General features: G+C 46.5%; 10 protein-coding genes and 1 non-coding gene across 11 annotated transcripts; 4 read left to right on the top strand and 7 right to left on the bottom strand.

The window, feature by feature from the left end:
* Positions 1 to 414: 414 nt before the first annotated feature.
* ATG2 (Atg2p) lies at positions 415 to 5,037 on the bottom strand (the record flags this gene model as incomplete). Its single annotated transcript, XM_037283276.1, has 1 exon — positions 415 to 5,037. One exon carries the CDS (start codon positions 5,035 to 5,037, stop codon positions 415 to 417), a length of 4,623 nt encoding a protein of 1,540 aa, XP_037139172.1.
* A 525-nt stretch (positions 5,038 to 5,562) lies between these two features.
* HG536_0D00180 (uncharacterized protein) lies at positions 5,563 to 6,960 on the top strand (the record flags this gene model as incomplete). Its single annotated transcript, XM_037283275.1, has 1 exon — positions 5,563 to 6,960. The coding sequence occupies one exon, from the start codon at positions 5,563 to 5,565 to the stop codon at positions 6,958 to 6,960; it is 1,398 nt and encodes a 465-aa protein (XP_037139171.1).
* A 568-nt stretch (positions 6,961 to 7,528) lies between these two features.
* On the bottom strand, positions 7,529 to 8,842 carry HG536_0D00170 (uncharacterized protein; the record flags this gene model as incomplete). The annotated part of the gene is made up of 1 exon (XM_037283274.1): positions 7,529 to 8,842. The coding sequence occupies one exon, from the start codon at positions 8,840 to 8,842 to the stop codon at positions 7,529 to 7,531; it is 1,314 nt and encodes a 437-aa protein (XP_037139170.1).
* A 1,186-nt stretch (positions 8,843 to 10,028) lies between these two features.
* On the bottom strand, positions 10,029 to 10,102 carry HG536_0Dtrna7V. The gene has a single exon. It is a non-coding gene; the product is annotated as a tRNA-Val (tRNA).
* A 146-nt stretch (positions 10,103 to 10,248) lies between these two features.
* HG536_0D00160 (uncharacterized protein) lies at positions 10,249 to 10,836 on the bottom strand (the record flags this gene model as incomplete). The annotated part of the gene is made up of 1 exon (XM_037283273.1): positions 10,249 to 10,836. One exon carries the CDS (start codon positions 10,834 to 10,836, stop codon positions 10,249 to 10,251), a length of 588 nt encoding a protein of 195 aa, XP_037139169.1.
* A 1,937-nt stretch (positions 10,837 to 12,773) lies between these two features.
* Positions 12,774 to 13,802, bottom strand: HG536_0D00150 (uncharacterized protein; the record flags this gene model as incomplete). Its single annotated transcript, XM_037283272.1, has 1 exon — positions 12,774 to 13,802. One exon carries the CDS (start codon positions 13,800 to 13,802, stop codon positions 12,774 to 12,776), a length of 1,029 nt encoding a protein of 342 aa, XP_037139168.1.
* A 709-nt stretch (positions 13,803 to 14,511) lies between these two features.
* HG536_0D00140 (uncharacterized protein) lies at positions 14,512 to 16,224 on the top strand (the record flags this gene model as incomplete). Its single annotated transcript, XM_037283271.1, has 1 exon — positions 14,512 to 16,224. The coding sequence occupies one exon, from the start codon at positions 14,512 to 14,514 to the stop codon at positions 16,222 to 16,224; it is 1,713 nt and encodes a 570-aa protein (XP_037139167.1).
* A 44-nt stretch (positions 16,225 to 16,268) lies between these two features.
* On the bottom strand, positions 16,269 to 17,300 carry HG536_0D00130 (uncharacterized protein; the record flags this gene model as incomplete). Its single annotated transcript, XM_037283270.1, has 1 exon — positions 16,269 to 17,300. One exon carries the CDS (start codon positions 17,298 to 17,300, stop codon positions 16,269 to 16,271), a length of 1,032 nt encoding a protein of 343 aa, XP_037139166.1.
* A 267-nt stretch (positions 17,301 to 17,567) lies between these two features.
* HG536_0D00120 (uncharacterized protein) lies at positions 17,568 to 19,013 on the bottom strand (the record flags this gene model as incomplete). Its single annotated transcript, XM_037283269.1, has 1 exon — positions 17,568 to 19,013. One exon carries the CDS (start codon positions 19,011 to 19,013, stop codon positions 17,568 to 17,570), a length of 1,446 nt encoding a protein of 481 aa, XP_037139165.1.
* A 787-nt stretch (positions 19,014 to 19,800) lies between these two features.
* On the top strand, positions 19,801 to 21,075 carry HG536_0D00110 (uncharacterized protein; the record flags this gene model as incomplete). The annotated part of the gene is made up of 1 exon (XM_037283268.1): positions 19,801 to 21,075. The coding sequence occupies one exon, from the start codon at positions 19,801 to 19,803 to the stop codon at positions 21,073 to 21,075; it is 1,275 nt and encodes a 424-aa protein (XP_037139164.1).
* Positions 21,076 to 22,163: 1,088 nt separating this feature from the next.
* On the top strand, positions 22,164 to 23,786 carry HG536_0D00100 (DEAD/DEAH box helicase; the record flags this gene model as incomplete). The annotated part of the gene is made up of 1 exon (XM_037283267.1): positions 22,164 to 23,786. The coding sequence occupies one exon, from the start codon at positions 22,164 to 22,166 to the stop codon at positions 23,784 to 23,786; it is 1,623 nt and encodes a 540-aa protein (XP_037139163.1).
* Positions 23,787 to 27,775: the final 3,989 nt, after the last annotated feature.

The raw sequence follows: 27,775 nt of genomic DNA, 5'->3' as shown, positions 1-27,775 counted from the left end.
GGAGCTACCTCCTTCTGATCCTTATAGTAATCGTCAACAAAAGGTTCCTCGCTGAGTATCAACTGGAGAGATGCAGAGTTAACTGAGCAACTTGCTTCGTCCAGTTCTTCAGGGCTCTCTCTGAAGGGGATCCGTTCCTGGCTCTTTCTGGACAATATGAGCTTCCAATACAGTTGCCGTTGGCCACCAGGAACCTTTTGAACTCTCCTCCAGCTTTTCTCGAGTGATTGTGTCTAGCTATCTCATTGTTTACTTTTGGCTCCTCCGTTTGTTTTAGATTTGAAAGAAAAAGCCATCGCGCCGAGCTAACTAGTAACAAAATACGGTGTGGGTTCAATAATGCAAGATATTAGTCCAAGAACGTAATGATGAACGGCGGAATCAGAATGAAGTTGGACATGAGGGCGACAATGATCACTTCTTTAGTTTTATAGACTTGTACTTATCGTTGATATCGTCAATCTGCTCCTTGTCAAAGTGGTTGGAGATTCCTTGTAGTGCCTTTGCGACAGCCTCTGTGGCTCCGATGAGAGGCCGTATTATGGCCACAGGAGCGACTTTGGCAACTGAGACGGCAGCTGCGGCAGCACCGGCATCTCTTTCTCTTAGTTCGCCTTTGGTCCTCCACACGACGTCGTAGACGAGATGCATATGCTTCTCCAGAGAGTGATATGCTTCCTCGAGACCCATGTGGATGTCGAGGGGCTGGTCCGCATACAGGCTGACTATTTTGGGCTCGCCTTCGTCACCCGCCGAGGGATCTATGACTAAGGCCGCAGGCCTGCGGCCCTTGACTTGTGGGTTGCTTCCGCCGACCAGTTGGTCTTCTTCCAGCAGACTGTTCATGTCCAATGCTGGTTCATCGAACTTGTACATCCTACCATTTGATCCATCACCTCCTAGCATCTGTTCAGCATTTTCCAGCACCGTTTGTGTCCCAGCAGCTAATTTTGCACCAAGCCGAACAAAGTCTCCGGTCGCTGTTCTGACAAAAACATTGCAGCCCTTCTTTAGACCGCCTTTTGCCGGCCCATCTTCGATAGAATGCGTCGCCGGGCTGCCCACAAGCGCTTTTACTCCAGATCCAAGCGCTAGAATAGACTTTATCGGGGCAAAGCCTTCCAAGACGCCGGGTATCTGTCTTGAAGTAATATCAGGTGTCCATACTGCCTTTAAAGCAGCATTTAGTTCAGTGAACCCGTTTATACCATAAAGAACGATTCCCTTGAGCGTGATGTTTGATCCATCGAGAATAAAAAAATTCATTAATTCACTAGCATGTCCCGATCTTAGACCTGAGTAATCTACTTTCTTTGGCTTGTAATCCAGTTTCAGCTTCACGGAATTGGTCGTGAATTTTTGAATAAAAGCAATATCAGGGTACTCATCGATCAATTCAAACCTACTATCTTTAAACTCTCCAAATTTTATCAAAAAATCAAGTGCGTCCTGATCAATATGCAGGCGCAATGGTGCAAATTCAACACCTAAAGTTAATTCAGTTGCCATCAAATAGCTCATAGGACGATATGTGGCAAGATCCAGACGTACCATGGGCCGATCCAGCGGCCATTGCTCATGTCGAAGCAAGGTTAGAAATTTTTTCCACGTAGATGTGGGGACATTGTCAATAATATCAAATCTATGGATGGTTAGGACAGCTTCATTCACCTGCTCAGCAGAAGTATCTGTATTGGAATCTGAATCGCTTATATCATAAGCTTTAAAAACCAGCCGCAGGTTGTCTAATTGGACTGCTGCCTTATAATGACGAGAAGGATGAAGGTTGGCTTTTCTCACATATATAGGTGACTTGTCCTCGCCTTGTATTTCGTCATTTACTCTTTTCTGTAGGTCAACAGTGTCGGAGGCGTTAGCCGAAACATAAATCGAGTCAAAGATAGTCATCGACATCTGATTTGTCGAATTGGGTTCAGCGCTCCATGCTTTCATTTGTTGATCGACTCGATCGATCGTCCGAGATATTGATTTCCTGGTAAACTTCCAGTCATAGCCATCAAACAGTTTTATCATTATCTTATCGATTTCCAACTCTAAATTCAGATCTATCGGTTTTTGGTTCTCGTGAGCTGCAGTGGTTCTGAGCTCCTGCACAACATCCAAATAGGCCTCCTGTACATCCACCGTTTGATTAGTGGCGTCTGATAGCGAGTCGTTCAAAGAAGGCTCGTTTGTCTCCCAATCATCATTGATGTGAATAAGCTCTTCTTCGCCTCTGTTGTAAGAGTCGACTTCTTGTCTGATATGCGACGAATTGAAGAAGTTTAGATCAATGTCTTTAAAAGTATCAATCGATTGGTCTCGGCTGTAATTGTACTTTTGATCATCGGGGAAAGTTAGGGGATACTTAAGATCAATGCAAACTTGAGTCAAAGTGTGCGCAGAATCGGCACAGAGGGAAGCAACAATATTATGACATTTTAGCTTCAGAGAGATAGCGGGCTTTGAAGAATTAATCCTGGCGCTCATTAATTCGTAGCGACCGATAGCGGAGAATCCCTGACGCGCATAGAATGCAGGGAGTGACGGCCAATGCCTATCTTCCAGGGTTTTAACACTTGAGAAGTCATCGATGAGCAACAGTGATCCACTCTTCAGTGTGCATTTAATATGATCAAAAGGAGATTTGCCCGTACACAAAAGTTGATCAATGACCAGAGCCAAAGCTGCATTCAGCCTATATGGTCTTAAAATCAATGATGAGTCAAGGACTTTCACTTCCAGCTGTTCATCGTTTCTGCTTTCTCCTTGTTTGCTTTGACTGCTATTGTTCTTGGTCGTCGCTTTGAAGATATCTAACCATCGAGCGTAATAAGTGAATGCTAAATTTGTCAGCGTCACTTTCAACTTGCCACCACTCTTTCTACAAACATATACCAAAGGCGAATCTGCATCGCTCAATTTTATGGGTTTTATGACATTTTCGTTTATGTCGGGCGCCAACCTATTGCATTCTATTCGTTTACAAAATGCAGTTGTATTGCCATCCTCGGTAACTGCTGACATTATGGAATCGATATTGATAGCTAAGCTACCGAAATCTTGGTTCAGAAACTGCCTTACCTCGGCTGTTAGTTTATTGACAACCAATGCAAAAATTGCCAGTTCAGTGTTTTTATACATAATGTTGGAGGACTGAAGTATCCTGACGCTTCTTTTCATGTGCTCTTTCTTGACCTTCTCTCCACTTTCATGTTGAATTTTTCCAAATATCTCTCCTATCTTCTCTGTGTCCACAATCAACCGGTTCAGTTTATCATGCGCTACTTTGATAATGACATCATCAATCTTACAGACAAACCTACTAGTCAGTAAAGATTCCTCCAGGGATTCGTCGTGATAGTTCAGCTGAACTCTTGATCTGGAGGTGATGAGAGAAACGTCCTGACAGCGTAAAATAATTTCGTTGCCATTTCTCGAAAGCCTTTCGACCGTGATGGCATTAGTCCTGAATACTGTTGGGAAGAGATCGCTGAAGACACCTTCGGTATTTAGGCGAATCTCGTACTCCCCTAGGACCAAGGTAAGGCTTATCGGCTCAGCTGTAATATGGTATTTCCGCTCATGCGATAATACTCGCCTGGGGTGTTTCTTTATCAGCATTTTCTTATTCAGTGAGTAGGTTATTTGTTGTCCCCGCTGCAATAAAGCTGCGAACTGTTCCAAGACGGTTAGATTCAGCTTGATCGCTAGACTATCCAGTAAGGTTACCGAAGCTTCGTCATTCTTGAAATGCCCCTGTAAAATAGGTTCTTTGGACGTCGTTGATACGATTCCATCTCCGATAAATTCTACTGCACCAATCTCGAATTCTTGCCGCTCGCCTTCATAAATCGCATAGTTTAAGTGCTTCAATGAAAGAGATCCAAGATCTGAAAAGTGAAAGTTGATTTCCCCCAATTCTATCGAAATCTTTTGGAGCATTTCCGACAAACTTTGCTCCTTTTGAAACCTCTTGTAACCCGCCAAGGAGGTTGGCTGTCCTTCGGAATTTTGATTCACATGCATAGCACTCCGTACTAGCATATCCCACACGGGTTCTTTCAGCGCCAGTATTTTGTGTAGCTGTATATCAAGTTGCTTTGCGTGGATATCAATGTCTCGTAAATTAAGGTCGTCAACTGAGGAAAGGCCCTGACATTTGATCTCTATTTCATCCCAAGTAACCAGCTCTATCAATTTTATCAACTCTTCTTCGCTTTTCTCACCGCTTGCCTCAGCTTGCAAACTTTCCATCGCGCTCATGTACAAAGAGGCAGCTTCATTCTGAGTGTAGGTGACACTATTCAATAAGCTATCCATGTCTTTGCGTGACTGACAGGCACTTTGGGATTCAGCAAAGCCAACCGTGAACCGTCGAAGCGCGATATTTCGCAAATCATCCTTCTCCGATTGGAAATCGAAGCTTCCCAAAGATACTTCCACGACTGAGTCATCTTCCAGTACAAATCTGACCTTCAAATCTTCGAAGCTTATCATCAGCTTCGAGAGAGCAACGTTCAGCAGCTTGTTTCTCATATTCTCCAGCGTCCCGACATTTGGCACCGTCTCACTTTCTTCGCCGCTACTGCTGATACTTCCACTGCTATTTGCGATCCCGCCCCCGCCAGTCTCCGCTGCATCAACTTCAGTTTGCAATTCTGCTCCTGGCTCGGAAAACTGCATGATCGAACTCGTCAGATTCTGGATACTCTTTGTCAGCGAGAATGTGTTAGGCTCACCCTTGTGCTGATGGACAACAGGTCTCAATACAAACTCAACGCCGTTACCTTTAATACTGACGCCACCGGACACGGTCAGTTGCAGATCTAAATGCTTGATAGTACCACTCTCAACTGTCACTTGAGGAATGTTCAACTCATCTACTGCTAAATCTAGATCATCGAACGTAAACCGCGAGCTGGAGCCCAAAGAGACATGTAAGTTGGATATGTCCACGTTGGACAAGATTGATATCTGTTGGACAGCATACAAAAGCAGTCTCTTCTGGAGATTCTGGAGAATCCAGGATGACATCGTGCAAAGGAAGACCTCAGAAAAGTCCAATCAATTCAAGTTGTAATAGCGTTCCGCTCTATGGTTTTTGTGCTGCTGTGCTTGCTTGCCTCGTCTTGCATCGCGCCTGGTTCCCCTAAAACGATGCTCCTTTTACTTACTGAAAACTGAATCACGATCTGCTTCGGCCCCGCCTCGCGCGAACTGAAAAAAACTTGCAGAAGACAAGGAAGGGGACATAGTAATGGAGCCTAGTCAGCATGTAGAAGTCGCACTGCCTCGCAAATCTCTGGGCGCAAATATTGGGTGCTTTGTACTCTCTCATGCTAGGTGTACGGAGGGAGTGCTGCATATGCTGGAACGGAGCTTTTCCGCCCAACAAGGAAATCTTTCTCTGTCGTACGTTGCACCTAGACACCTTGCGATTTTCGCCGGGTTTACCTTACGATGATAAGGCAGATGGAGTAGCGGATTCAATCAAGTCTGATATATCTGAGCAACACAGAAGAAGGCTGCTGGGTTGGCGAGATTGCAAAAACAGCAAGAATGAAGAGGTATGCGGCGATATCTCTGTCAGAAGGTTATTTTACCATTATTGACGGCTTTCTGGTGAGCCTTTGTTCTCCGAGGGTTGACCAGCTCGCCATAGGCCAGACCCTTTCTCATGAATCAAAGGAGAAGATTCGGTGTTTGGTGAGCTTGTACAAACCCGACATGGTCCTGAAGATGGAGCGCATGAGTTCGAATTTCTACATCACGGGACACAGCTTACTTTTTGAGCTTGCTAAGGACAAGGTGTACGTCCATTTTGTGAGAACTAAAGGGAAATATTATTGCCGGAAAACCGATCCTAAAAGCGCAACTCACGTTGCCCTGGAGATAAGAGTGGCAAGGAGGAGAGGTCCACGACGCCCAAGATATGTTGTATACGAGATGCCATTGGAGCAGAGCCCTGCTTTTGCGGCGGTAATCCAGCAGCAGTCCAGGGACTTGGCTAGAATAGATAGCCCGAAAATGAAGGGTGCTTTTGGGCTAAGTGCTACAGGAAATGATACGGCGAAAGCAGACATCAAGCTTCTCAGTGAGAAAGAGCTTTTGGAATGCGTAAGGAACCCTGTCAGCCCCAGAATAATCGAGCAGGTTCCTGGAATGTCGCAAGAAACAAGAAGGCAGACATCTGATCGCTTTCGGAACATCTTATTGAAATTCTGCGAGCGTCAAAGCATGCATAAGCTCGAGAAGATGAAAAAAGTGCTCCTTGAGTTTCCCGACCGATCCCATGAAATAAGTGAATTGTACAGGGATGGCGCGAGGCAGATTGTCAAAAATCTTACACTGGCAAGCGAAAGGGTATTTCCGGCATTCCTGGATCGAATTGTTGATGGCGACGCTGGGAGCGAGAAAATATCGGACCGCTTCGTGATCGTCGATCGACTTCTTATTGACTTACGATCCAGAATGGTAATAAACCCAGAAGGTGCCAATTTTTTAAACACCGCCACAGTCGAAGAGAAGGCACGTCTATCGAAGCACAGACTGATGAGTTGGGCAGCAGTGGAATCTGCGAAGGAGCCCATGGTAATCCGCACTCAACGATTGTTCGATGTCATCGATCATACGCTGAAGGAATTTCGCGCAGGCGCAAAAAATTCTTCAAAGGAGACATCCGCTGACGGGCTACCAAATCCCTTTGTTTGGCGGCAGATCATGCTGCATTTCGAGAACTTGGGCAGTAAGTGTGTCATTATGGAAAGTGTGAGAGAAACGGCGGGGAGCACTCCGGAAGGTAAGTTTTTGGAGTCTTCGAAGCTGCCGCCTGGAACGGATGGCTCTATATCGTTTGTTGATCTGACGGAGCGTTTCAAACGCTTTTGTAGCTACGAAGAACAGCTAGCCCTTTATGTGGAAACTGTTGGATTATTAGTGGGAAGAAAGTTCATGTAGCTCAAACTAAGGATCAACAAAATGGTTTCTTTCAGTAAACCGAGAGAGCTGCAGTAGACTGACATACCTGGTACCCGGTCCACCATCATGCAGTGAGGACGAAGATGATCATTGAAACGAGAAAACCCAAGGAAAAAAAAAAAGAAACCGGCGACAATAACATGGAAATAAAAACCCATGGATAATAATGGTAGGTTGTGGAATAATAATAATAAGCCTAATTCAAAATCTGTTATTAGATCTGTGATCCAAAAGGGGAGGACGGAAAACAGGCGCAGTTAGAAAGCTATCCTGATGATTTTCCTCTCTTGAACCGAATGTGTCTCGCGTCTTTCCACTCATTTTAATAGCCCGAGTGCTCAATACTCCACTATTTCTCTTGACACAAGTAAATTAGTAGCAGATCTGATTCAACAGGCAATTGATCTCCCCTCGTTGTGATATGGTCTGAACCGCTGAGAGATGTATCATTCTCTACCACGCAACCCTTTTGAAGCTTTCCTCTTCTGACGGCGAAACGGCTCCAAAAGAAGGATAGGAGGGGCGAGCGAGTGGATCTGCGCGCAGGTTAAACATAAAGATCTTGTACTTCCAGATGCTGCTTGGTGCCAACCATACACCGCAGCTTCGAGTGCAATGAGCTGGAATCGAAGCCGAGGGAACTCATGTTCTTGGCGCTGGCATGCACAGACGCCAAAGCGGTGGATGAGACGTCGCAACGACTCGGGTCGCCTCGAAGAGGCGAACCGGTTGCTTGGTTATGCTGGGAAATGAATGAGCCGTACTTCTCAACCGATAAAGAAGGATCCAATGCCATCTCACAAGGATCTTCTTTCTGTCCAATGGTTATAGGACATAGAGATTTTGTATCCCTCTTCGGTGATCTGCAACCACCGGTACTGGTAACTCCGGATACTTTCAGTCTCTTCGAAGGGTGCGCGGTAGCACGGCGTTCCTTCTTTTCCGAGCCAAGCTTGATCCGATCACACATGTTACCCTGCATCTTTACCGTACACCTCTGCTTGCGGACTCTCTTAGTATCACTCTTCATGCTCTTGGGCCTGAAGCATCTGTCGTGATGTGTCTTGAAGGGATTGCGGTCTGGGACGTTTGCTGGATCTTGTTGTTGCCCGAGCTGTCGATTTGTAGCTGGCTCGACACTACTTGTCACCGGGCGGTTTTGTTGGCGAGAAGGAAGTTGATGGTTTACGCCATCTTGATAAGAGGACAACGAAGAGTAGGCATAGGTGGAACCGACCGGATCGGCGGCAAGGGGAACACCTGGAGCAGCAGGGGCATCAGCGGCAGTATCCGCAGCAGAAGCACGTGCGGAGCTTAGAATACCTTCCAATTTCGATGACAGCGAAGATGCTGTAAAAAAGCGCATCCGATTTAACATATTCTGATACACGAGCTTATTCTCCAGTTGCCGACTTATTTTATTGACTTTATGGTAACGATACTCAGGATAAATGTTTAGATGCCAGTGCTCTTCTAATTGTGAAAGAAGCTCAAAGTATAGCTGAAATATTCCATCATTCTTCCCCCATAGTTGTGAAGTGATTGCAGATACGTGAGTCAGTGAAGAAATATCGCATCTCTTGAGACACCTCAGCACTACACTATGGACTAGTGTACGCATGATGATGAAACAGTTGCGTGGCCTTCCTATAGCGTGTGTCGAAGAACCCGCCTTGGTGCTTGCTTCATCTGAGAGGCTAAACTCAGCCAGTTTGCTGGTTTCGCATACTCTTTGGCCCACAAACTTATATTTAATCGAGTTCGCTTGTTTCTTATCTTCCGTCCTGAGAAATAAAAAGTCCTTCGAACCGTTATCGACGTCGCTGGTCTTTGGCAATGTGCATTCAACTGCCGAAACCATCTTGCAATTTCACGCTCATCATTGCCTTGACCGAACGGCGTATTTTCGTTTACCTCTGCGTATTTAAATGAATGATGGCGTTGTATTTTGAGGCATCACAGGATACCGCGTCTCTGCTTCTCAGACCGACTAGACCGCCCTGTTTCAAGCGCGTGGGGAAAAAAGGGACCTGTTATCAAGATTAGTAGAGGCGCGCGAAGAATATCTGAGGATGCTATACAGAGAGGATGTTTTTTGTACGTGTATGGTGGCTGTATCATAGCTGTATTGCGTACCGAGACAGACGCACTTGTATGTGTTTGGTTTTTCTTGATCAAGTGAACATAACTATGTGAGTGCTTTTGTTCGGGACCCCCATATTTCTGGGGTGTGAGCGGACTTTTGGAAGCATCTTGGGAACGTTTTTGTGTATGGTGTGTGCTTGCGTTACCTCCCATGTTTTTTCTGCCTCTGCATACCATACCAGTTCCACTGCCAAAGGTGTATAGTTGGCAAACAGCGTATTGCGATGTTGTGTAAATATACGTATATAGTGACATTTATTTCTTGCTTGTTCCTGAGCTCACAGACCTCAGTTTCGCCATGCCCCAGCTGTCCAACTGGACTCTTTCTCGCAGCAGTTTAATTTTGTCAAGCCGAAGTGTGGGTTTGTGGAGTGGGTGGATCAAAGATATGAGCGGGAGAGTTAATTAAAAGATTTTGTAGATTTGTATTTGCATTGATGATGTCTTGTTGGGAGGGGGAAAGTAATGCTTGGAAGTAGAGTTGAGAAGCTTGGGCGAGGAGTGGGGACGGGTTGCGCTGTAGCAATGTTGTGACTTGATGTGTCAGCCGGATGACGGCGGCGGTCGGCGGCTTTGAGCAAGTGGTGGTATTTTTGGCCAGGTGGTAGACAAATCAATTTATGAAAAGTGAGCACTGTGTATTACGTCGGCGGCTAAATTTGATCAGTCTAACTTTGGCTGCTTTTCATGTCAGAGTTTGGATTCGAGTATTTCAGTCCGTCAGTCTCCGTTGCCGACATGGGAGGTTGTATGTGGTTCTTACGACAAGGTGACAATGGTGGCTGGCACTTTGTGTAGTGTCATGTAAATAGTGGACACCAACCGACGGCCGTGGTGTACTGTAAACAAAGAAGCAAGCTTGTCGGGGTGTACGGGCAAACGTAAACAAAAAAATATAAAAATGATTTCGCCCAGGATCGAACTGGGGACGTTCTGCGTGTTAAGCAGATGCCATAACCAACTAGACCACGAAACCATAGAATGTTGGAATTTTTAAGCATTTTAAGTAGATACTACGCGGGCGGAGCTGTCATGCCGATCCACCACAGGAGAATATTGCTTTTCTATCACTATTTTCAATTCGCATAACAGGACCAGATTGATTAGAGCTCTATAAAGCATTCATCTAATTTTGGTAATTTGCTTTTTGATGTTTAGGATGATTGCCATCACTTTTGAAGCATTGCAAAGTTGATCGTTCGTGTAACGCCTGTTTTCGAAACTAGCCTTAAAATGGATCGCATGCTGAGAAGCTTTGCCGCTAGTTACCAGCGGTTTATTCGTTATAAATATCTTTCGGAACGATTGTTGACGGTTTGTAAAGATGTGTTTACACCAGATTGAACGGCTGTTCATTATATTTTTCAAAAACAACGCGAAGATTGACGCGCCGCAAAGCTTCAACTGTAAACAAAAACAAAGAAAAATACCAACATTCGTCGCGTACGACCATAAATCTCCTGATCTAAAAAAGATCGAAAATAAGGAGTTCAAAATACAAGACCAAAACATCAACAAACAGTAAACAACATAGGCTACAGGAGAGGAAAGCCTACCGTGAATGGGAAAGGGACTGTCTACTTCGCAAAGGCTCCTCTGCATAGGAATGGAATACTCAAAGCTATGAACGTATTCAATAGTGTTTGAAGTCAACTTGGAAGATAATGACGAAAGGCAGAGTAAGATATTTGTGGAAGCAGAAAGGACCATTTTTGTTGATACAGAACTACCGGCGAGTGATAGATATAGAGGTTCATCTTATGAGTACTTTTACGCTCGAACTGGTGAACCTCTCCTTCAAAGAAAACGCTACGATCAGCCAAGGAAAATACTAGCTGCTCGCTTTACATGCCTATATTGTGAGAGTGGGACATTCGTGCCATCGATGACCAATGGGGATCTCAATAGAGCACATGCAGCTTGAGGTGCATTGCACTAGAAGACTGGAAACAGCAATGGTTCAGCAGCCTAGATGGAGCCGTAATCTATATCTGCTGGCCGCGAGACTTACCGGTCAGAAACAGTCAGCAGTTGCTTTATTCGATGCTATTGAATATTTAGAGATGTGAGAAGCAGCATACTTCAGAAACTCATAGTATGACTCAATCATTGTGGCTAATGTTTCGTTTCTTTCCGTCGAGTTGGGCGTCAAATTTCAGCGTGCACCGCATCTTTAGACCAATGTCATGGCGTATCTCGTCTTCTCAAGACTGGTAGTGGCGGTGCGCTAACTGCCTGTGGATGGGTTCTTTGCAGTGCACTGTGCATTGGATAACAGTCACGGAGTCGCTGTCTCTTCGTCACTAGTTGCTCGATACTTGGACGACGCAGCTTTTGGGGATCACTGATTTTTCTGGACAATGCAGCAGCCATTGAGGGGTTTAGTGAACATTCCATTACTGATTTGCAAAGTGTCAAGGTCTGCTTGGCCTTCACTTCGTGTAGTCTAATAGCCTACCGCCGCAACGACGCTGCAACAGGGTCATGATTGCGGCGTGTTCCCATTGCGCGTACGATTTAAGCATTGTGCTTCTATGGTGATAATCACTTGTGCGACCGGCACGCCTTCAGTATTAATGCGTGGACGTGGAGATGACGCATCTGCACAGTCCATCGTCAGGCCATATTATCAGTGCTTTGCCAGTTATTAGACTCCCAACTCTTTCGGATCCCTAGCACTTGAATTTGCTAATGCTCGCCGTTTCCGTTCTTTTGGCGGGGAGCGGGTGAGTCAAATTAATTTACAATAGGTTTCCGATTTCTAAAGAGGATTGGCTTGGTTGCAAAATTTGACCATATGCTTGTCTGCCTGTCATGCCTGGCTTTTCGGTTACAGGTACTCTTTGCCGGTACTTAACTTTTTTGATCTTATATGGATGGTGGCTGCATCATATCTAGATCCGCAGATATCGTATGGATATCGTATGTTTATCAGGACCGAAAGAAAGCGCTACTGAGATCGGTCGATATCAGCGAACCGCCAAAGAAAGATCAATAGCAGTTATTTGACCGAATGCGGTTCACTTCCCGCATTTGTTAGCGTCTTTAAGGCATAGCGGTGAGACATGCAGTTTACCACACGGCTTGTAGTTCCCACATGCAAAGACAGCGAACTGTTCAGCGTAGGAACATTGTCTCTGAAGTGGTGTGTCTGTTTACCCAGGCGGAGTAAGTGACTCACTTTGACGAGGAGCGGACGCTTCTTGAAGTCGATTCCTGACTGAGCAGATTACTAATACTGATAATAGATTATCGGCGCGATTGTTCAACACTGTCAGGTTTGATGATAAGCGTGGCTGTCAAACTAAACGGAAAGTCGGGGGAAACGAAATTGAGTACCAGCCGATTACAAATCAACCTCGACCAAATATAACATAATTTGGGTACTTATGTCTACTTATGCGAGGGAGAGATCCACAACGGAATTATCCAACTTAACGTAGTTAGCTTTACACATGATCTTGACGTGTGTGCTCAAAGGTAATATTGTACCATCAGATAACCATTAAGCATTACTTTCATACAAGCCTGTGCTTTCCATATCGAACCGGCGGCCAATGTTACGAACGGAGGTAAGCTAAATGCGCCCTCACTTGTCATTACAAAATACATTCTATGAAACGTTAAACGAAAGACCCGAATCACACTCAAGTTTGGAAGCGGTATTGGGTCTTGGATGTGTATAATTCACCTTTTTTCAAAAGAACGCAATCTCTCCACTCACCTCTATTGATTGCGTCAACGTACCTGCCCTGTTCAACGCAAAAACCAGCTCGGGGCTTGAAATTGTCGAACAGATTATCGCCTGTATAGAAAACAAAAGTAGGTTCCGTAGTTGACACCTCCAAAGATATCTTTGACTCCGGATGATATGCCTTCAAGACGGGTACCAATTTGTTCACGCTGACGGAATCGGTCGACTTCAAGTCCTGGTTTGCATTGACGATAAAACTGGTATCAAATTTTGGTCCACCATCTGCAAGAACGGTGGGGCTGGTGGACATAAACGTAGCAACTTCCTTTTCTATAATTTTTCCGGTCGGAATCAGAGCTCCTTCACTAACTTCCAACGCCCTGTTGGAGCAAAGCCGAACTACTGTACCGCTGATGGAAGCCTCGCTTTTTGCCTTGTTCAGATTGAAATACGTATGGTTGGTCATATTGATAGGAGTGGCTTCTCCACTAACCAAATGTGCTTGATACTCAAAGTCCAAGGTCATCACGGCAGCGTCCAAAATGTATTTCACGGTAACCTGTAAATCCCCTGGAAACTCGTTGCACCTCGTGTGATCATCCAGCAATGATAGTTCGAGAGTGTAGACATTGGTAGACAAGCGCTTCGGTTGGCCCTCGAATGTCTTGAGATGAAAAGAGCTTATACTGCTATGGTTTGCATTACCGCAGTTGTTGACAGCCAGTTTGTGTGGGCCATCTGGCAGAGTGTAAACGCCTTTGTAAATACGGTTCGCGTAGCGCCCGACAGTAGCCCCGATATAGTTACCTCTATCAGAGACGTAGTCATTAGCGGTGGGGTAGCCCAAAACTACAGACTGGTCATTGACCTTTAGGTCGACTAACGTGGCACCGAGTCTAGCGATCGTAGCTTCGAACTTGCCGGGCTCACCGATCGAGATGAATCCGTTTTCGTCGCTGTGGTTTGTTTCGGCAGATGACATTGTCTATGTTCTTGTCGTCGTTTCTCTCTCTGTTTGACTACTTTGTGATATTTTATACTTTTGCAAGGAGTAAGGCAACCAAGTCTCCTGACGCTTCGTTGTTAGCTTAAGCATTCGATAGTTAAACCCCCGGAATAATTAACCCGCGATAGAGCAAACGTGGGGCTTGCAGATAGAATGTGAGAAACGGAGTAGACCCACTTTGTTCGAAAAAGTCCTGCTTAGTAAGAAGTTGTCCGGCTGCTTCTGGAGAGCCAAGGCAGAGGGAAAGACGGGATGGACATGAATGAAAGGGGCGGCTGCAACATAGCCAGTGGCGTTACACCCAGCTAGTCGACAATGGCATAACGAGATGTTCCACTGCCCCGCGCCCGGCTGCCCCGCGTCCAGCTGGAAAAATTTCTGCGGGGCATCTCGAGGGGGACGGAAAAATTTCTGCTGGGCATGTCGAGCGACGGAATAATTCTTGCCCCGCACTTCCTGCGAGTTTTCTCAGCATTTGCCCCCTCGTCGTCGGAAAATTTTCAGGAGCAGTGCAGATGTTCGTCGTGGAAAAATGTACATTTCAGTCCGTCTTCGATTCGATGCCAAGACGTCTGGTTGATGCAAAGCGTCAGCTATATAAAGCGGCTGTTTTGATCATGGTTCCACTCCAGTGTTGTTGAATCGGAGGCAATTGTCTATACAACATAAAAAGACAGCATTCAATATGCCACCTAGTCCCCAATATCCGTTCCTAAGAAGTGAGGATAAATCTTCGAGCACTTCTCACATTGAGCTTGGAGAAGTGCCTGCCAAAGAGGTATATGAGGATCCATCAAACAAAAAACTGGACCTCGAGGAAGATGCAGGCGGTAAGGTGTCCGAATTTCTGGACACGAATTTGAACTTGGGCCAAGAGATTAGAGCCCTGGACGACTTGGGCAATTCCCACAAGCGTGAACGTTCGTTTTGGGGGAAACTGGCGGCTTTGGAGTTTGAAGTTCATTTTGAAAACAAAAACCACATGGTGATAATGCTGGGTGCTTTTGCAGCATTTGCTGGTATTCTCTCTGGTATCGATCAGTCCATCATTTCTGGTGCCTCTATTGGCATGAACAAGATGCTGCATTTGTCAACTCACCAAGCTTCATTGGTGTCTTCGCTGATGCCTTTGGGTGCCGTTGCCGGATCTATTCTCCTGACCCCACTGAGCGAGTACTTTGGTCGTAAGAAGGCTTTGGTTATATCGTGTGTGTTTTACACCATTGGGGCTATCATCTGTGCTGCTGCAACGAATCATCACGAAATGTACGCGGGCAGATTCCTGGTTGGGGTTGGAGTTGGTATTGAAGGTGGTGGTATTGGTGTCTACATCTCCGAGTCTGTTCCATCGTCTGTGAGAGGTAGCCTGGTTTCTTTGTATCAGTTTAATATTGCATTGGGAGAACTGTTCGGCTACATAATCGGTGTGATCTTTTTCGACGTGAAGGGTGGTTGGAGATACATGGTGGGCTCCTCTCTGGTCTTTTCTACAATTTTGTTTGTTGGTCTTTTGTTTCTACCGGAATCTCCCCGTTGGTTGATGCACAAGGACCGTGTTGGTGAGTCCTGGAATGTCTGGAAGAGATTGAGAGACGTGAACGTTGAGGCCAATAAAGTTGAATTTTTAGAATTGAGACAGGCGGCCGACCAAGACAGACAGCTGCGCAGCAGCGAAACCCATTTCCAATCGTTGTTCAACCTGGTATGCGTTCCTCGTAACCGTCGTGCTCTGGTTCATTCGAGTATCATGATTGCTTTGGGTCAGTTGACGGGTATCAATGCCATCATGTATTACATGTCGACACTAATGCGTCAGATAGGTTTCTCTGAGAAGAGAGCGGTAGCAATGTCTATGGTGGGCGGTGCTGCTCTGCTGATTGGTACGATTCCTGCCATCTTGTGGATGGATAAATTCGGAAGACGTACATGGTCAATGACAATTGTCTTGTTTTCGATCGGTTTGGTGTTGGTGGGTGTCGGATATCTGTATCAGGATTCAAACTTGATCGCAGCAGAGGGTGTATATCTGACGGGTCAGATTATTTACAACATGGCATTCGGTTCCTATGCGGCATTGACATGGGTGCTGCCTTCCGAGTCTTTTTCGTTGGGTACTAGGTCTGTGGGTATGACTGTTTGTTCAGCTCTGCTGTATCTGTTCGCCTTTACTGTGACATACAATTTCGAAAGAATGCAAAGTGCGTTCACGTACACAGGTTTGACTTTGGGCTTTTACGGTGGCATTGCGATCGCCATTGGTATTCCATACCAGTTGTTGTTCATGCCAGAAACAAAGAACAGAACGCTGGAAGAGATTGATGATATTTTCGAGAAGCCTGTCAGGCAAATAGTCAGAGAGAACATTGCTTACCTAAGAAAGGGTAAGCTAACTTATTAGAGAAGATGTAATGATTTTTAGATAAACGGATACAGGACTATCTTTTACTCAAACACTGGGTATATAACTTCAGTGTAATTGCCCTTACCAGCTTGCGACGCCTCTTTGAGTTTTGGATTGAGCACAAAGGCTGGGCTTCTGTAGCCAATGTGACCACAGAAAGGTAGGCTGGTGTGCAAGCCAAGTATCTTGAGAGCCTTGAATGACATGTTCTCAAAGAAAGCGGGCTCCATGTCCGCATGGTAATTTTCCTCTTGTCTCAAGTAGGTCTTGCTCATGAAAAAGAACGCTCCGATTCTATCTGCGTCACTGTGATTAGAACTTGCTGCATGGTATGTGCTGCCAAGCATAAACGTCCCGTCGCCTTCTTCCAGCTCCAGGTAGAGTTCGCGCTGAGGGTCGAATTCGTATGGTCCATCAAGAGGGCCCCACAAGTGAGATCCAATGATAGCCCTGGTGGCTCCGTTTGTCTTGTTCATAGGTGTCAAAGCAACAGCAAGGCCAACCTGGACGTCATCGCCGTAGTGGTACTTTTCGCGGCGAGGATGTGCATTGTGCAGCGCCATGTCTTCACGATGATACATCTGGTCGCCGGCACCGGCGCCAACCCTGTAAATGATGCTCGAGTACAGTTGCACATCCGTCTCTGAACGTCTCAACTTGCCGTCGCCGATCCAGAAGACATTCGACTCTGACATGAAATGGTAAGAGACCTTGTAGAATGTGTCATCGAGGGCTATCTTGTCCATGCAAGTTGGGGACGCCAAAGCCGCTCTGGTGACGACAGTAGTTTCTTTTGGGAACGGAGAACCATTCCATTCTTGGTGGCGGAAATAATGTGGCTCCAGCTCTTTCTTGATGTGCTCACAAGTTTCTGGCTCTAGGTAATGCTTCACAACACAAAGTCCGTAAAGTTCCAGCTTTTCAACAATTGCTTTGAAGTCGGACTTGTCTTTGACGACAAGGTCTGAGTACTTGGGGGAGGTACCAGCATTGATGGTATGCTTTGGGATCCGGGCAAATTTCTTGCCGTCCTTTTCAAAGGTGTCAAATAAATGTAGGTTCTTGGTGGACATTCTGCCTGGTGAGTGAGAGAAATTATCATGGCATGCTATGGTTTCAAACAAGGCCTTTTATACCAATTGGAAACGGTCCAAGCATCGTTGTGGGCTATTTAAATTGTTGGGCGATGACTCTGAGTCATTAGCGGGACGACTCAGGCCACATAACTCAACGGTTGCGATGAGCGCGTTTATCTCTTGGTTACGAGATTCAACTATGTAGGTTTATCCAAAGTGAGTCTGAACGCAGGCCCGAGCGCGTCGCAGAGTGAATACAAAGAATCAAGCTTGATACTTTTTTTCCAAGCAAACGTTGAGTACCTCTTTTATGGCCTTTGTCACTACCTTCAACTCCTCTCTTGATATTGTGAATGGGGGTATGACATAGCAGATGTTTTTGAAAGGCCGGAGATAAACGTTGCGCAGAATACATTGCTCTTGAAACCAAGGAACATTGATCGGGTCTTGGAGTTGCACGACTCCGACGGCCCCTGCAACTCTTACATGGTCGACGACGCTCTTCATGAGACGCTCATCGCGTGTGATATCCAGATACAACTCTTGAAACAATTGCTTCTCGATCGCCATGACTTGGATCTTCCATTCTCCCCTCAGCAAGATATCGAGGGATTTGCTTGCTACGCTGCACGCTAATGGATTCGCCATGAACGTCGGCCCATGCATAAAATAGCCCCGAGTCGGACCGTCAGACATAGAAACGCCGGCGGCAATCTCGGCGGTGGTCACGACCGCGCTGAAGCTCAAGGATCCTCCAGTCAGACCCTTTCCGACGCAGAGTATGTCTGGGAAGACGTCAACTTGGTCCTCCGGTGGAACATTTGAGAGCCTTTGGTACTCGCGGCAGTGTTTGAACGCAAAAATCTCTCCGGTACGACCAAACCCGGTGGCGACCTCGTCCATGATGAAAGGGATCCCATATTTGTTGCAGGCCTTTCTCGCCTCAATCAAGAATTGAGGATGATAGAGTCTGACGCCGCCGGCTCCTTGAAGAAGCGGCTCCAAGATGACAGCGCATATACTGTCATGATGTTCATCAATTGCCTTTTGGAACTCGGCAAAGTCTTGGGGGTGCCATTTGGCGGACTCTTTGAAAAGTTCTGGATTCTCGAGACATATGTTGGACGTTGGCAGCGTGTGTAGGAGGGTAGGTGCCTTGACGAAAATGTTTTGTGGCAGGTGCTCTTTGAAGAACGTGCGCATCGGGTTGCTTGGGTCTCCGACGCTCATCGCGCCAAAAGTGTCACCGTGATAGCCATTCCTTATGGTGAGGAACTTGGACTTTTTCGAGCCTTTGCAGTAGTTGTACTGAATGGCCAGCTTCATTGCCACTTCGACAGCGACGGAGCCTGTGTCGGCGAAGAATATCGAGTGGAGTCGAGGATGGTCAATAACGCGCAAGAGCTTCTTACCCAGCTCGACCGCTGGTTTGTGCGTCAATCCGCCAAACATGACGTGGGACATTTGGTCAATCTGTTGCTTCATGGCATCCTTGAGTTCTTGGTTATCGTAACCGTGGATCACGCACCACCAGGAGGACATTGCCTCTACGACTTTTTGGTGGTCTCTGGTATCCAGAGTAATCTGGCAGCCCTCTGCGGAGCGCACGGGGTACACAGGGAACGGGTTACTGAGGGTGGAAAACGGATGCCATAGGTGTTCTTTATCCCACTCAAGGAGCTCTTGTACTTGTGGAGAATAGGGGGACATGTTGGAGAGTTGGTCTCGAGAATTGGAAGGCCCTGCGGGACGTACGCTTTATGTAGCAACATCACCCCTGCCCCAGTGCAGTTGTTGGATCCACTTGTTGGGTGCTTCTTTGAGCATCGATTGGATATTACCACGAAGGTCATGAAACCATGAGTAACCGGACGAGTCACCAATGACTGTGTCTGAGTCATGAGTCATGCTCGTAATGACTCTCAAACGATTCTTCTGCGCTGTCCCGCGGCGAGCTTCGCGTTCCCTTGGCGACAAATGAAAGGCTTCTTTTTTTGGTGAAAATCAAAGGATTTGGCGGTGACATATCCTGCCCATCCTTTATGTATAGAACTTACCGCATTATACGGCGAAACACGGGAGATAAAACAGATGGTATTGGGCACGATTACTTATGTATGGAAAGTGGTCAGGAACCCATATTCAGGTAAGTTTATCCATAAAGTCATCAATTTGCAAGCCATTTCAAAACTATGCAAGACTGATTTAAAGTCCTACCTACTAGGCACATCAGTCAGCCCCCAAAAAGATTCGGTTGGTAAAGAACCAGAAACCCGACTTCTTCAAAATGTGATGGGTCCTCGAACGACGAAATCAAAGATGTTCCCAATCACCTTTCCACATAATGTGAAAAAATACGTACGGTTCATGCCACCAGAGGACATGTAATCCCCGAGAGGATTAACATTGTAACTTACACTTTACTTAAGCTGACTTTGCTATTCTCAGGGAGTTTGACGGCAAAAGAGGCTTTTTCACAAAGATTGCTCAGGAAGTCATGACTCGCTGTTATGATCTTGCTTCCTTGACTCCTAAACGTTGTGCCATGAGGAGTTGCTTCAACAGCTTTGTTTATAAGGAATCTTTGATAAAGAAATTCCGGCGCGACACAATCAAGCAGTACAGTGTCAGAATAGCGCCAATTTTGTTTTTACTGCTACGTGTTAACCGTTTATCTATTTTTGCTGCCTATAAGAAACCTAGGGGCTCGGCGGGCTACACTGAGATCGATACTGGCAAGCTTCAGACGGCATTTGCCGATAAGGAGAGTAGGGACATTGATGTGACTTACTTGTCTCAAGTGTGCGTTGATATGATGAAAGGAAAAGACACGCTTGGCCATGTCCTTGAAACCTTGGTTATGTGCTGTGCGATAAAGTTTGGTTCGTCTGTGCCTAGCAGGTTTATTCCCGATGATTCAGACAACGAAGAAGACGAAGATGAGGATGACGAAACACATAAGGTCGGAACTCCTGCTGCGGGCAACGACGACATGAAGGGAATCAGGAATCCCAAATCAGCAAGGGGTATCAGAAAAACCTTGGACAGTTTGAAAGCGTTCCTGACATTCGCCTGCATGTGCTCTGCTGCAGATGATGATCTTTTCGATGACGAATCTGGTACTCCAATGTGGAAATGGATCACGACAGTTTACCATAAAACAGTTGAGGAGGAGGAGAACCTTAATCGCTACCAGATATCCCTGGTGCCCTCAGCGCAAGGAATTATGATTCTGGGTAAGCTGTTTGATCGCAGTTACATTCGTGATTTTTACTTTGAGTGCCATTCTGTCTTTAGGGAGAATTTCGAAAAATTGGACAAACTGTTCTTCATGCCCACTGTGGATCAAATTGCAGGAGCCATCTTGAGGAATCGCGATGTCTCCTTCAGAGAAGCAAAAAGGGGCACAGACAAGTTTTGGGATGGAGGATCACTGTTGCATCTGATTCCCGTAGAATATCGTCAAGTCTTGATGCCTAAATTCAGGAGGGAGAAACATGGAAGACTATCAGAAGCAGTCAACAAACAGGTTGCCCATGCTGTCGATGAAATCGCATGTACCTTGATGTGGATGGTGTACTTTGCAGCTGGATTCCCGTACCGTTTCCCAGAGTTGCAGCTCCTTGCCTTCAGCGGCCCTCAAAGAAATGTCTACGTTGAGGACGTTTCCAGACGCGTGCAGCTCTTTTGCGATTACAACAAAACCGGCGCAACAGCTCCGATCCTAAAGACTACTTCCCCCCCACTTGTTCTATTTCATTGTCGTTCTTAGACAGATGCAAATAAACGCTCTGGGTAAAGATTATGGTGCTTTCCGTGTCGATAACTGGATGGATATACAGGATGTAGTCCTTCGAAAGGACGTCACCCGACAAGCTGTTTCGCGCACTGCCCTTCAAACGTATCTGTTTCTCGATACAACATCGGGCGATTTTGTAAAATATTCTGCCTTTCGCAGATACCTGTTTAAGTTTCCTCAAGGTGACAGAGAAAAGCTCACCTTTAGGGAGCTGCGCCAGGCAATGTCGGCTGTCTCGAAAAATTATGTTGGTGGCGAGATACCCACCGATCTCATGGAGTCCATGGTGAACGAACTCATGGCCAATCACTCGGCCAGGACGGGACTGACGGTCTACGGGGTGGATGATTTTTCTCTCTCTCATGTAAGCGGCACGACTGCCACCGTCTTGCAGGAACGTGCCTCAGAGAGATGGATAGCTTGGCTCGGACTCGAAAAGGTCTTACCTTGGGAAAGCTCTGGAGGCGCAGATGGGAAGAGTAAGGGTGATGTTAACGACGATCCAGTTGAAAATGTTGAGGGGGATGCCGGCAAAACAGTTGAAAATGTCGAGGGCGATGCCGACGAAACAGTGGTTGAAAATGTTGAAAACGACAGGGTGTTAAATTATTCCTGGCCTGTCAAAGAGAGACCTAGGGAGATCCGCGATTCGGACGACCTGTTTGTTGCGGGCCGGAGTCTATTTGGCCCCGACTTTCAGTTCCGTGATTCGAAGCAACAGTCGCTCTGCATGGACATCTACATGTCCCAAAGAGCCTCTCTGATTGTCCAGGCGGCTCCTGGGTACGGAAAAACCGAACTGTTTCAACTGCCGCTAGCAGCGCTAGCTTCTAAGACCACTTGCAAATACGTCTCGTTCGTGTTTGTGCCCTACACTGTTCTTTTGACTGCTTGCATAGCTCGGTTGCAGAAAAGCAACTGTCTGCAGGTGTCAAACATTAGAAAATTCATAGAGCTGGGGCACGACGGTGTGATTATGTGGTGATCTGGATTCCTACCGGTTTGGGGAAAGGATTTGTGGATGGGGCAACACGGTGGGGAGTAGTTTGAGGAGAAAAGATATGAAGCTCGGATATATCATTATTGATGAGTTTCACAACTTGCTGAGCGAAACGTACCGCTCCAGCCGCTTCAAGAGAATGCGGAATCTGAACTTTGACGCCTTTGAAAAGACCCTGTTTTTCAGTGCCACTGCTCCTCCAGACATTGCGGAGGGGGCGTTACATCAGATCGGCTTCAAAGGGCTGGAAAGAGCTCCGACAAGTGTGGAGCAGGTTACCGACCAAGTAAAGATTACTCCAAAGCAACCTTGTGCTAACCTTGTCGCTGAGATGCCCCTGGGACATATTCACAAAGAGTTCAAAAGCTCTGACGACCCCAAACTGGAGGCTGTAAAGATGCTGCGAGGGCTGTTTAAACGTCGGCCAAACTCGAAGGCCATCGTCGTTGTCAATGAGATCAGCCTCGTGGAGGCGTTGGCAAGCGAATGGGCGCCTCTATTCAACCTTGTGTGGGTACATGGAAACTTGTCCTCTGAGCAGAAGGCTGCGCGGGCGCGGTCCTTCATGAACGACGGCAGCAAAGAACTGCTGATCGGGACGAAGCTGGTAACGGAGGGCATCAGTATTGCGAGCCTAAAGATGGTGATCATCATCAATTTCAGTCCCAATATATTGGAATTCATCCAGATGATTGGGCGGCTGAGAGAGTCAGGACTGTGTTTTCTTCTGAGAGGCGAAGGCAGATATCCAAGTTATAATGATCCTTTGCTGCCGGCAGTGAAAGAAGCCTGTCTAGCTGCTCAGATACGAAAGTTCTATAACCTTGAATTGGTCCCTGGTTCAAATCCGCACAGTGGGTGCTGTGAAGCATTTGAAACTTTGCCTGTAGCTACCCAACATCTGCAGGGAGATGTAGATATAATGGCGGACGTGGTAGGGACAGACGGGTACGTGAGCCGCACCTCTGGCGGTTTGACTTCAGCCAACAACAACCTCCCATTCCGCACTGCTGATGCGAAGAGATTCAAAAGTAATTATCACGGATGGGAGGGCTTTAGCGAAATCTTTTATTTTCTGGGATTCAGGGGATACGCTCTGAGCAACCTATTTCTCTACGGTATTGACATCCATTTTTGCCCTTGGGGAGTTTTCACGGCCTATGGAAAATGCAAAGATTGCGGTGCCTGTCTGTGTCCTCGACCAGACGGAACAGCAGAGACACAAGGAAAGTCATATCGCCGCATTGCTATAGAGGTTCTCGCTGTCCGGAGAATGCTGCTGGATGATGAACAATTTGAAGAACATCTGAAGGAGATAGAGCCCTACTACAAGGACCCATTCCCATATCTCACTGAGTTCCATAAAGAGGTGACATTGGAAATGCCAATAGTGTGGTATCTGAATCTGCTGAGCTCGAAGAAACCAATAAGAGCTCTTGAATCAGAGAGGGGCGTCCGTCTCAGTGGTGTCTTTTCGAAAACCGCCAGAGAAATTTACGAGACATACCGTTGCTTATGGCACAGATTGAGCGAACAACAAATAAATGTAGCGCAGTTGTTTTTCAACTTTGAATGGACTGCTCTACGGCAGATCTGGGAACATAAAGATCACACAGAAGAATTGGTCGAATGTCCTGAAATTGAACAGATATTTGGCCCGCATCCGTTCGCAAAGCAGCGGTAGGTTTCAAGGCGCAGGTTACCTGAAAGAACAGTTTGGAGAACAGCATTTAAAGCGCAAACGGGGCTACAGATGTAGCACGTCGTCGTTTCCAGATTGGAAATTGTACCTCCTCATGCAAATAGGTCTGTTCTACAACGCTTCTCTTATGAAGCAAGTGAAGCTGCTTGTGGAACAGACCTATTTGCATGAGGAGGTACAATTTCCAATCTGGAAAAAGTGAAGCTGCTTGTGGAACAGCTTGATGAAATACGGCTGTTTCCACACTGGTTGGCACTCCAAAGGTGCGTTGAGTTTTCCCTTGTACATGTTGCAATCTCTAGAAATGGCGGATATTCCAGAGCTGGCACCGTTCCGGGGCGCTTTTACCTAGGCAGTGTACATAGTCCAACTCACCTGAACGGCCGAATGAGGGTCCCTATTGCTTGATGAATGCCATGGCCCAATGCTTATCGAGGCAGGTTAGATTCTAACCCAAGGGCCGAGAAGACCCAAGAGATAGCGCCAAGAGGGCCTAGGGGACTGTCTGGGCTTTGCGCTGTTACTCTGGGTGGGAGAAAAACACCTGTGCTTTTATATGGAGGCGAGGAGACGAAAAATTTTATGGCGAAAAATTTTATGCGCGACGCGACGACGAGGATGCGAAAACAAATGGCGCAGTTGTAAACGACAGTCAATCAGATTTCGCAAGAGAGGGGCACTTTGCAGTACTGCGCTTGGCACTTGAGCAGGTCGGTACGCTTAAGAATCATACAAAGGAAACCACTAGGGGCGCTTGGCACTTTAAGAGTCAGGACACTTGGCACTTTGAGAGTTTAAGAACTACTACTGCAGGGCCATTCGCAAGGTACCATGCAAGAACATGCGAAATCACCACTTCCCTTGGGCTGAGCCATTCGCAAGGTACCATGCAAGAGTAGGGAAATCACCACTCCAGGGCGTATATCCAAGGCACGAGGTTAGGCAGCATTGTAATCCGCAAACTTCAAGACTCATAAGGCGCACTGATAAGACTACTTCACTTGGGCTGTCTACAATTCGCACACTTGAGGAAAAAAAGCCACCACACTGTGATAAGACCACTTCACTTGACCTGAACCATCTAATCCTCAAGATATCCATATCCAAGAATCAAAGAGCATCATACAAGAGCGTGGGAAACCACCACTGCAGGGAGTACTGCACTTGGGCTAAGCTGTCTACAACCGCAAACTTCAAGAATCATAATAGCATAGGAAATCACCACACAATGATGAGACCACTGCACTTGGGCTCAGCTGTTTACCATCCTCAAGATACCATGCAAGAGACATATCCACGGCACAATGATAAGGCCTCTTCACGTTGGACATAGCGGTCTACCATTCGCAACATACCCAATCCAAGAATCATACAGAGCATACACGAGAATAACCATGGCACAATGTTAAGAGAACTGCTCCTGGGCTGAGCTGTCTACCATCCGCAAGATAACCAAGTCCAAGAATAATATCAGACCACTATCCACACCCAACGACTCTACTACCCCAACCTTACACTACAACAACCTTACTCCCAAACACTTAAACTACCCCGACCTTACACTACAACAACCTTACTCCCCAACAGCCTTACTCCCAAACACTTAAACAACCCCGACCTTACACTACAACAACCTTACTCCCAAACAATTAAACCACCATCCACACTCCAACTACCCTATTCCCAAACACTTGAGCCTATCACAGCTACATTACGCCCCGTACCAGCAGCCCACTCCTAGTACATCATCCGCTATCCACTGTCTTGGACGTCTATGAGTAACGTCCTCGACGGTTTGAAAATTTTCAGGCGTGCCTAGAGTCCGGGTAACACCTAGATAGCATCTCTCACGACAGATTATTGCAAAATCTTGTCCTAGGTTTCTCAGCATTTTGCAGATACAAGTTTAGTCGAGCAAATAGAAAATCCAGCAAAAACAAAGATTGACTTGTGCAGTTGCGGAGCAGATAGACAAGAGGAGGTGAGCCGGGGGTGGTCCAGAGGAGCAATCATAGCGCATGGAACCTGTCAGTGGGAGGCAAAGGGCATATAGTGGCCCCCCGGGGAGGTACAGCGATCAAAGAGCGTCAAGAGGAGCCGGTCATAGCACGCAGAGGGTCAAGAGGGGCCTATCATAGCACATGGAACCTGTCAGGGGTCAAGTGGAGCCGATCATAGCACGCAGAATCCATGGGTGGTAGTAGATCGACCAAAGTCCAGCTGTGTGACTGTTCTTGAAACCCATACATCCAGATTCTCGAAACCCATACCTCCTAAAATGTGGAATAAGTTTTTCTTGAGCGCGTCGTCGCGCGTCGTCGCAATCGGGTGAAAAATGTTTTTTGCGTGGGTCGCAGAAAGTTTTAGAGCCGTAGCACACAGAGCCGATCACGTAGAATCCATCGGTGGTAGTAGATCCCGGCTGTGTGACTGTTCTTGAAACCCATACATCCAGATTCTCGTAACCCATACATCCGAAAAAGTCGAATAAGTTTTTCTTGCCCGCGTCGTCGCGCGTCGTCGCAATTTTTTTTTTTTTGCGTGGGTCGCAGAAAGTCTTTTGGGTCTTTTTTTTTCAAGGAGCCGACGCAGCGAGGCGCGGGCGACACAAAGGTTTTTTATTCTCACTCTTAAGACGAGACAACTCACCAACAGTAAGTATAATTAAACCAGGAAACGTCGAGCAACGGTTGACAAGATCTTTTGTGGTGTGATAAGCGTGTGATATGATGAGGTAGACATCCCGGTGTGATTAAATACTTTACCCAAGCAATGTTGAATGCAGAAAGCGGATTGCGCAAGACCTTTTGTGTTGTGGTCATGTAACACTGGTCTGTGTCCAAAGCGCGTCAAAATTTTAGCGTAAGACCCGAATCGGGGGTAACAGGGACAGTATTCCGTGGGGAGCGATATCCGAGGTGGATTCCGATATCGCCGAAGTGCGAAAACTCCGAGAGCGATAACGGCCGATAACGACCGGTAAGGCAAAGTCCGACAGGACCCTGCATGATAAGGAAAGTCCGGGGGTAACATGCCAAACTTCTGCATGATATGACGTCGCGAGGAATGTTCGGGGTAGGTTGCCATGGTTGTGCATGATAAGACGTCATGAGGAATGTCAGGGGTAATGTGGCAATGACCTGCATGATATGACGTCACGAGGAATGTCCGGGGTAATGTGGCAATGACCTGCATGCGATGGCGTCAGGAGGAATGTCCGGGTTAATGTTGCCGTGGACTCTGCATGATAAGACGTCACGAGGAATGTCAGGGGTAATGTGGCAATGACCTGCATGATATGACGTCACGAGGAATGTCCGGGGTAATGTGGCAATGACCTGCATGCGATGGCGTCAGGAGGAATGTCCGGGTTAATGTTGCCGTGGACTCTGCATGATAAGACGTCACGAGGAATGTCCGGGGTAATGTGGCAATGACCTGCATGATATGACGTCACGAGGAATGTCCGGGGTAATGTGGCAATGACCTGCATGCGATGGCGTCAGGAGGAATGTCCGGGGGTAATGTGGCAATGACCTGCATGATATGACGTCACGAGGAATGTCCGGGTTAATGTTACTGTGGACTCTGCATGATAAGACGTCTTGAGGAATGTTGTCATGCAGGACAAGGAGTTCCGGGGGTAAATGTGTTGGAATGATTGATTGATGATGATGATTGATGATTAGTGTTTGTGATGATGATTGATTCAAGATGACTAGTGTTTGTGGATGATTGATTGATTTAAGATGTGGATGATGATTGATTCATGAAGATGGGTGAGATGATTGATTTATTTTTTGTGGATGTGAGAAATGATTGTTTGTTTTTTAAGATGAAGATGTGAAGAATGATTGTTAGATTTAAGATGTGGATGTGGTGGGATATTTGATTGATTGATAAAGGTTGTGGTGAATTATTGATTGATTTTAGGTTTAAGATGAAAGATGTGAGGAATGATTGATTTTTGA

The sequence above is a fragment of the Torulaspora globosa genome, chromosome 4, assembly GCF_014133895.1.
Source record: "Torulaspora globosa chromosome 4, complete sequence".
Classification (NCBI taxonomy): domain Eukaryota; kingdom Fungi; phylum Ascomycota; class Saccharomycetes; order Saccharomycetales; family Saccharomycetaceae; genus Torulaspora; species Torulaspora globosa.
Note: the sequence above shows the minus strand (reverse complement) of the source record. Positions and strands in the feature narration are given on the sequence as shown.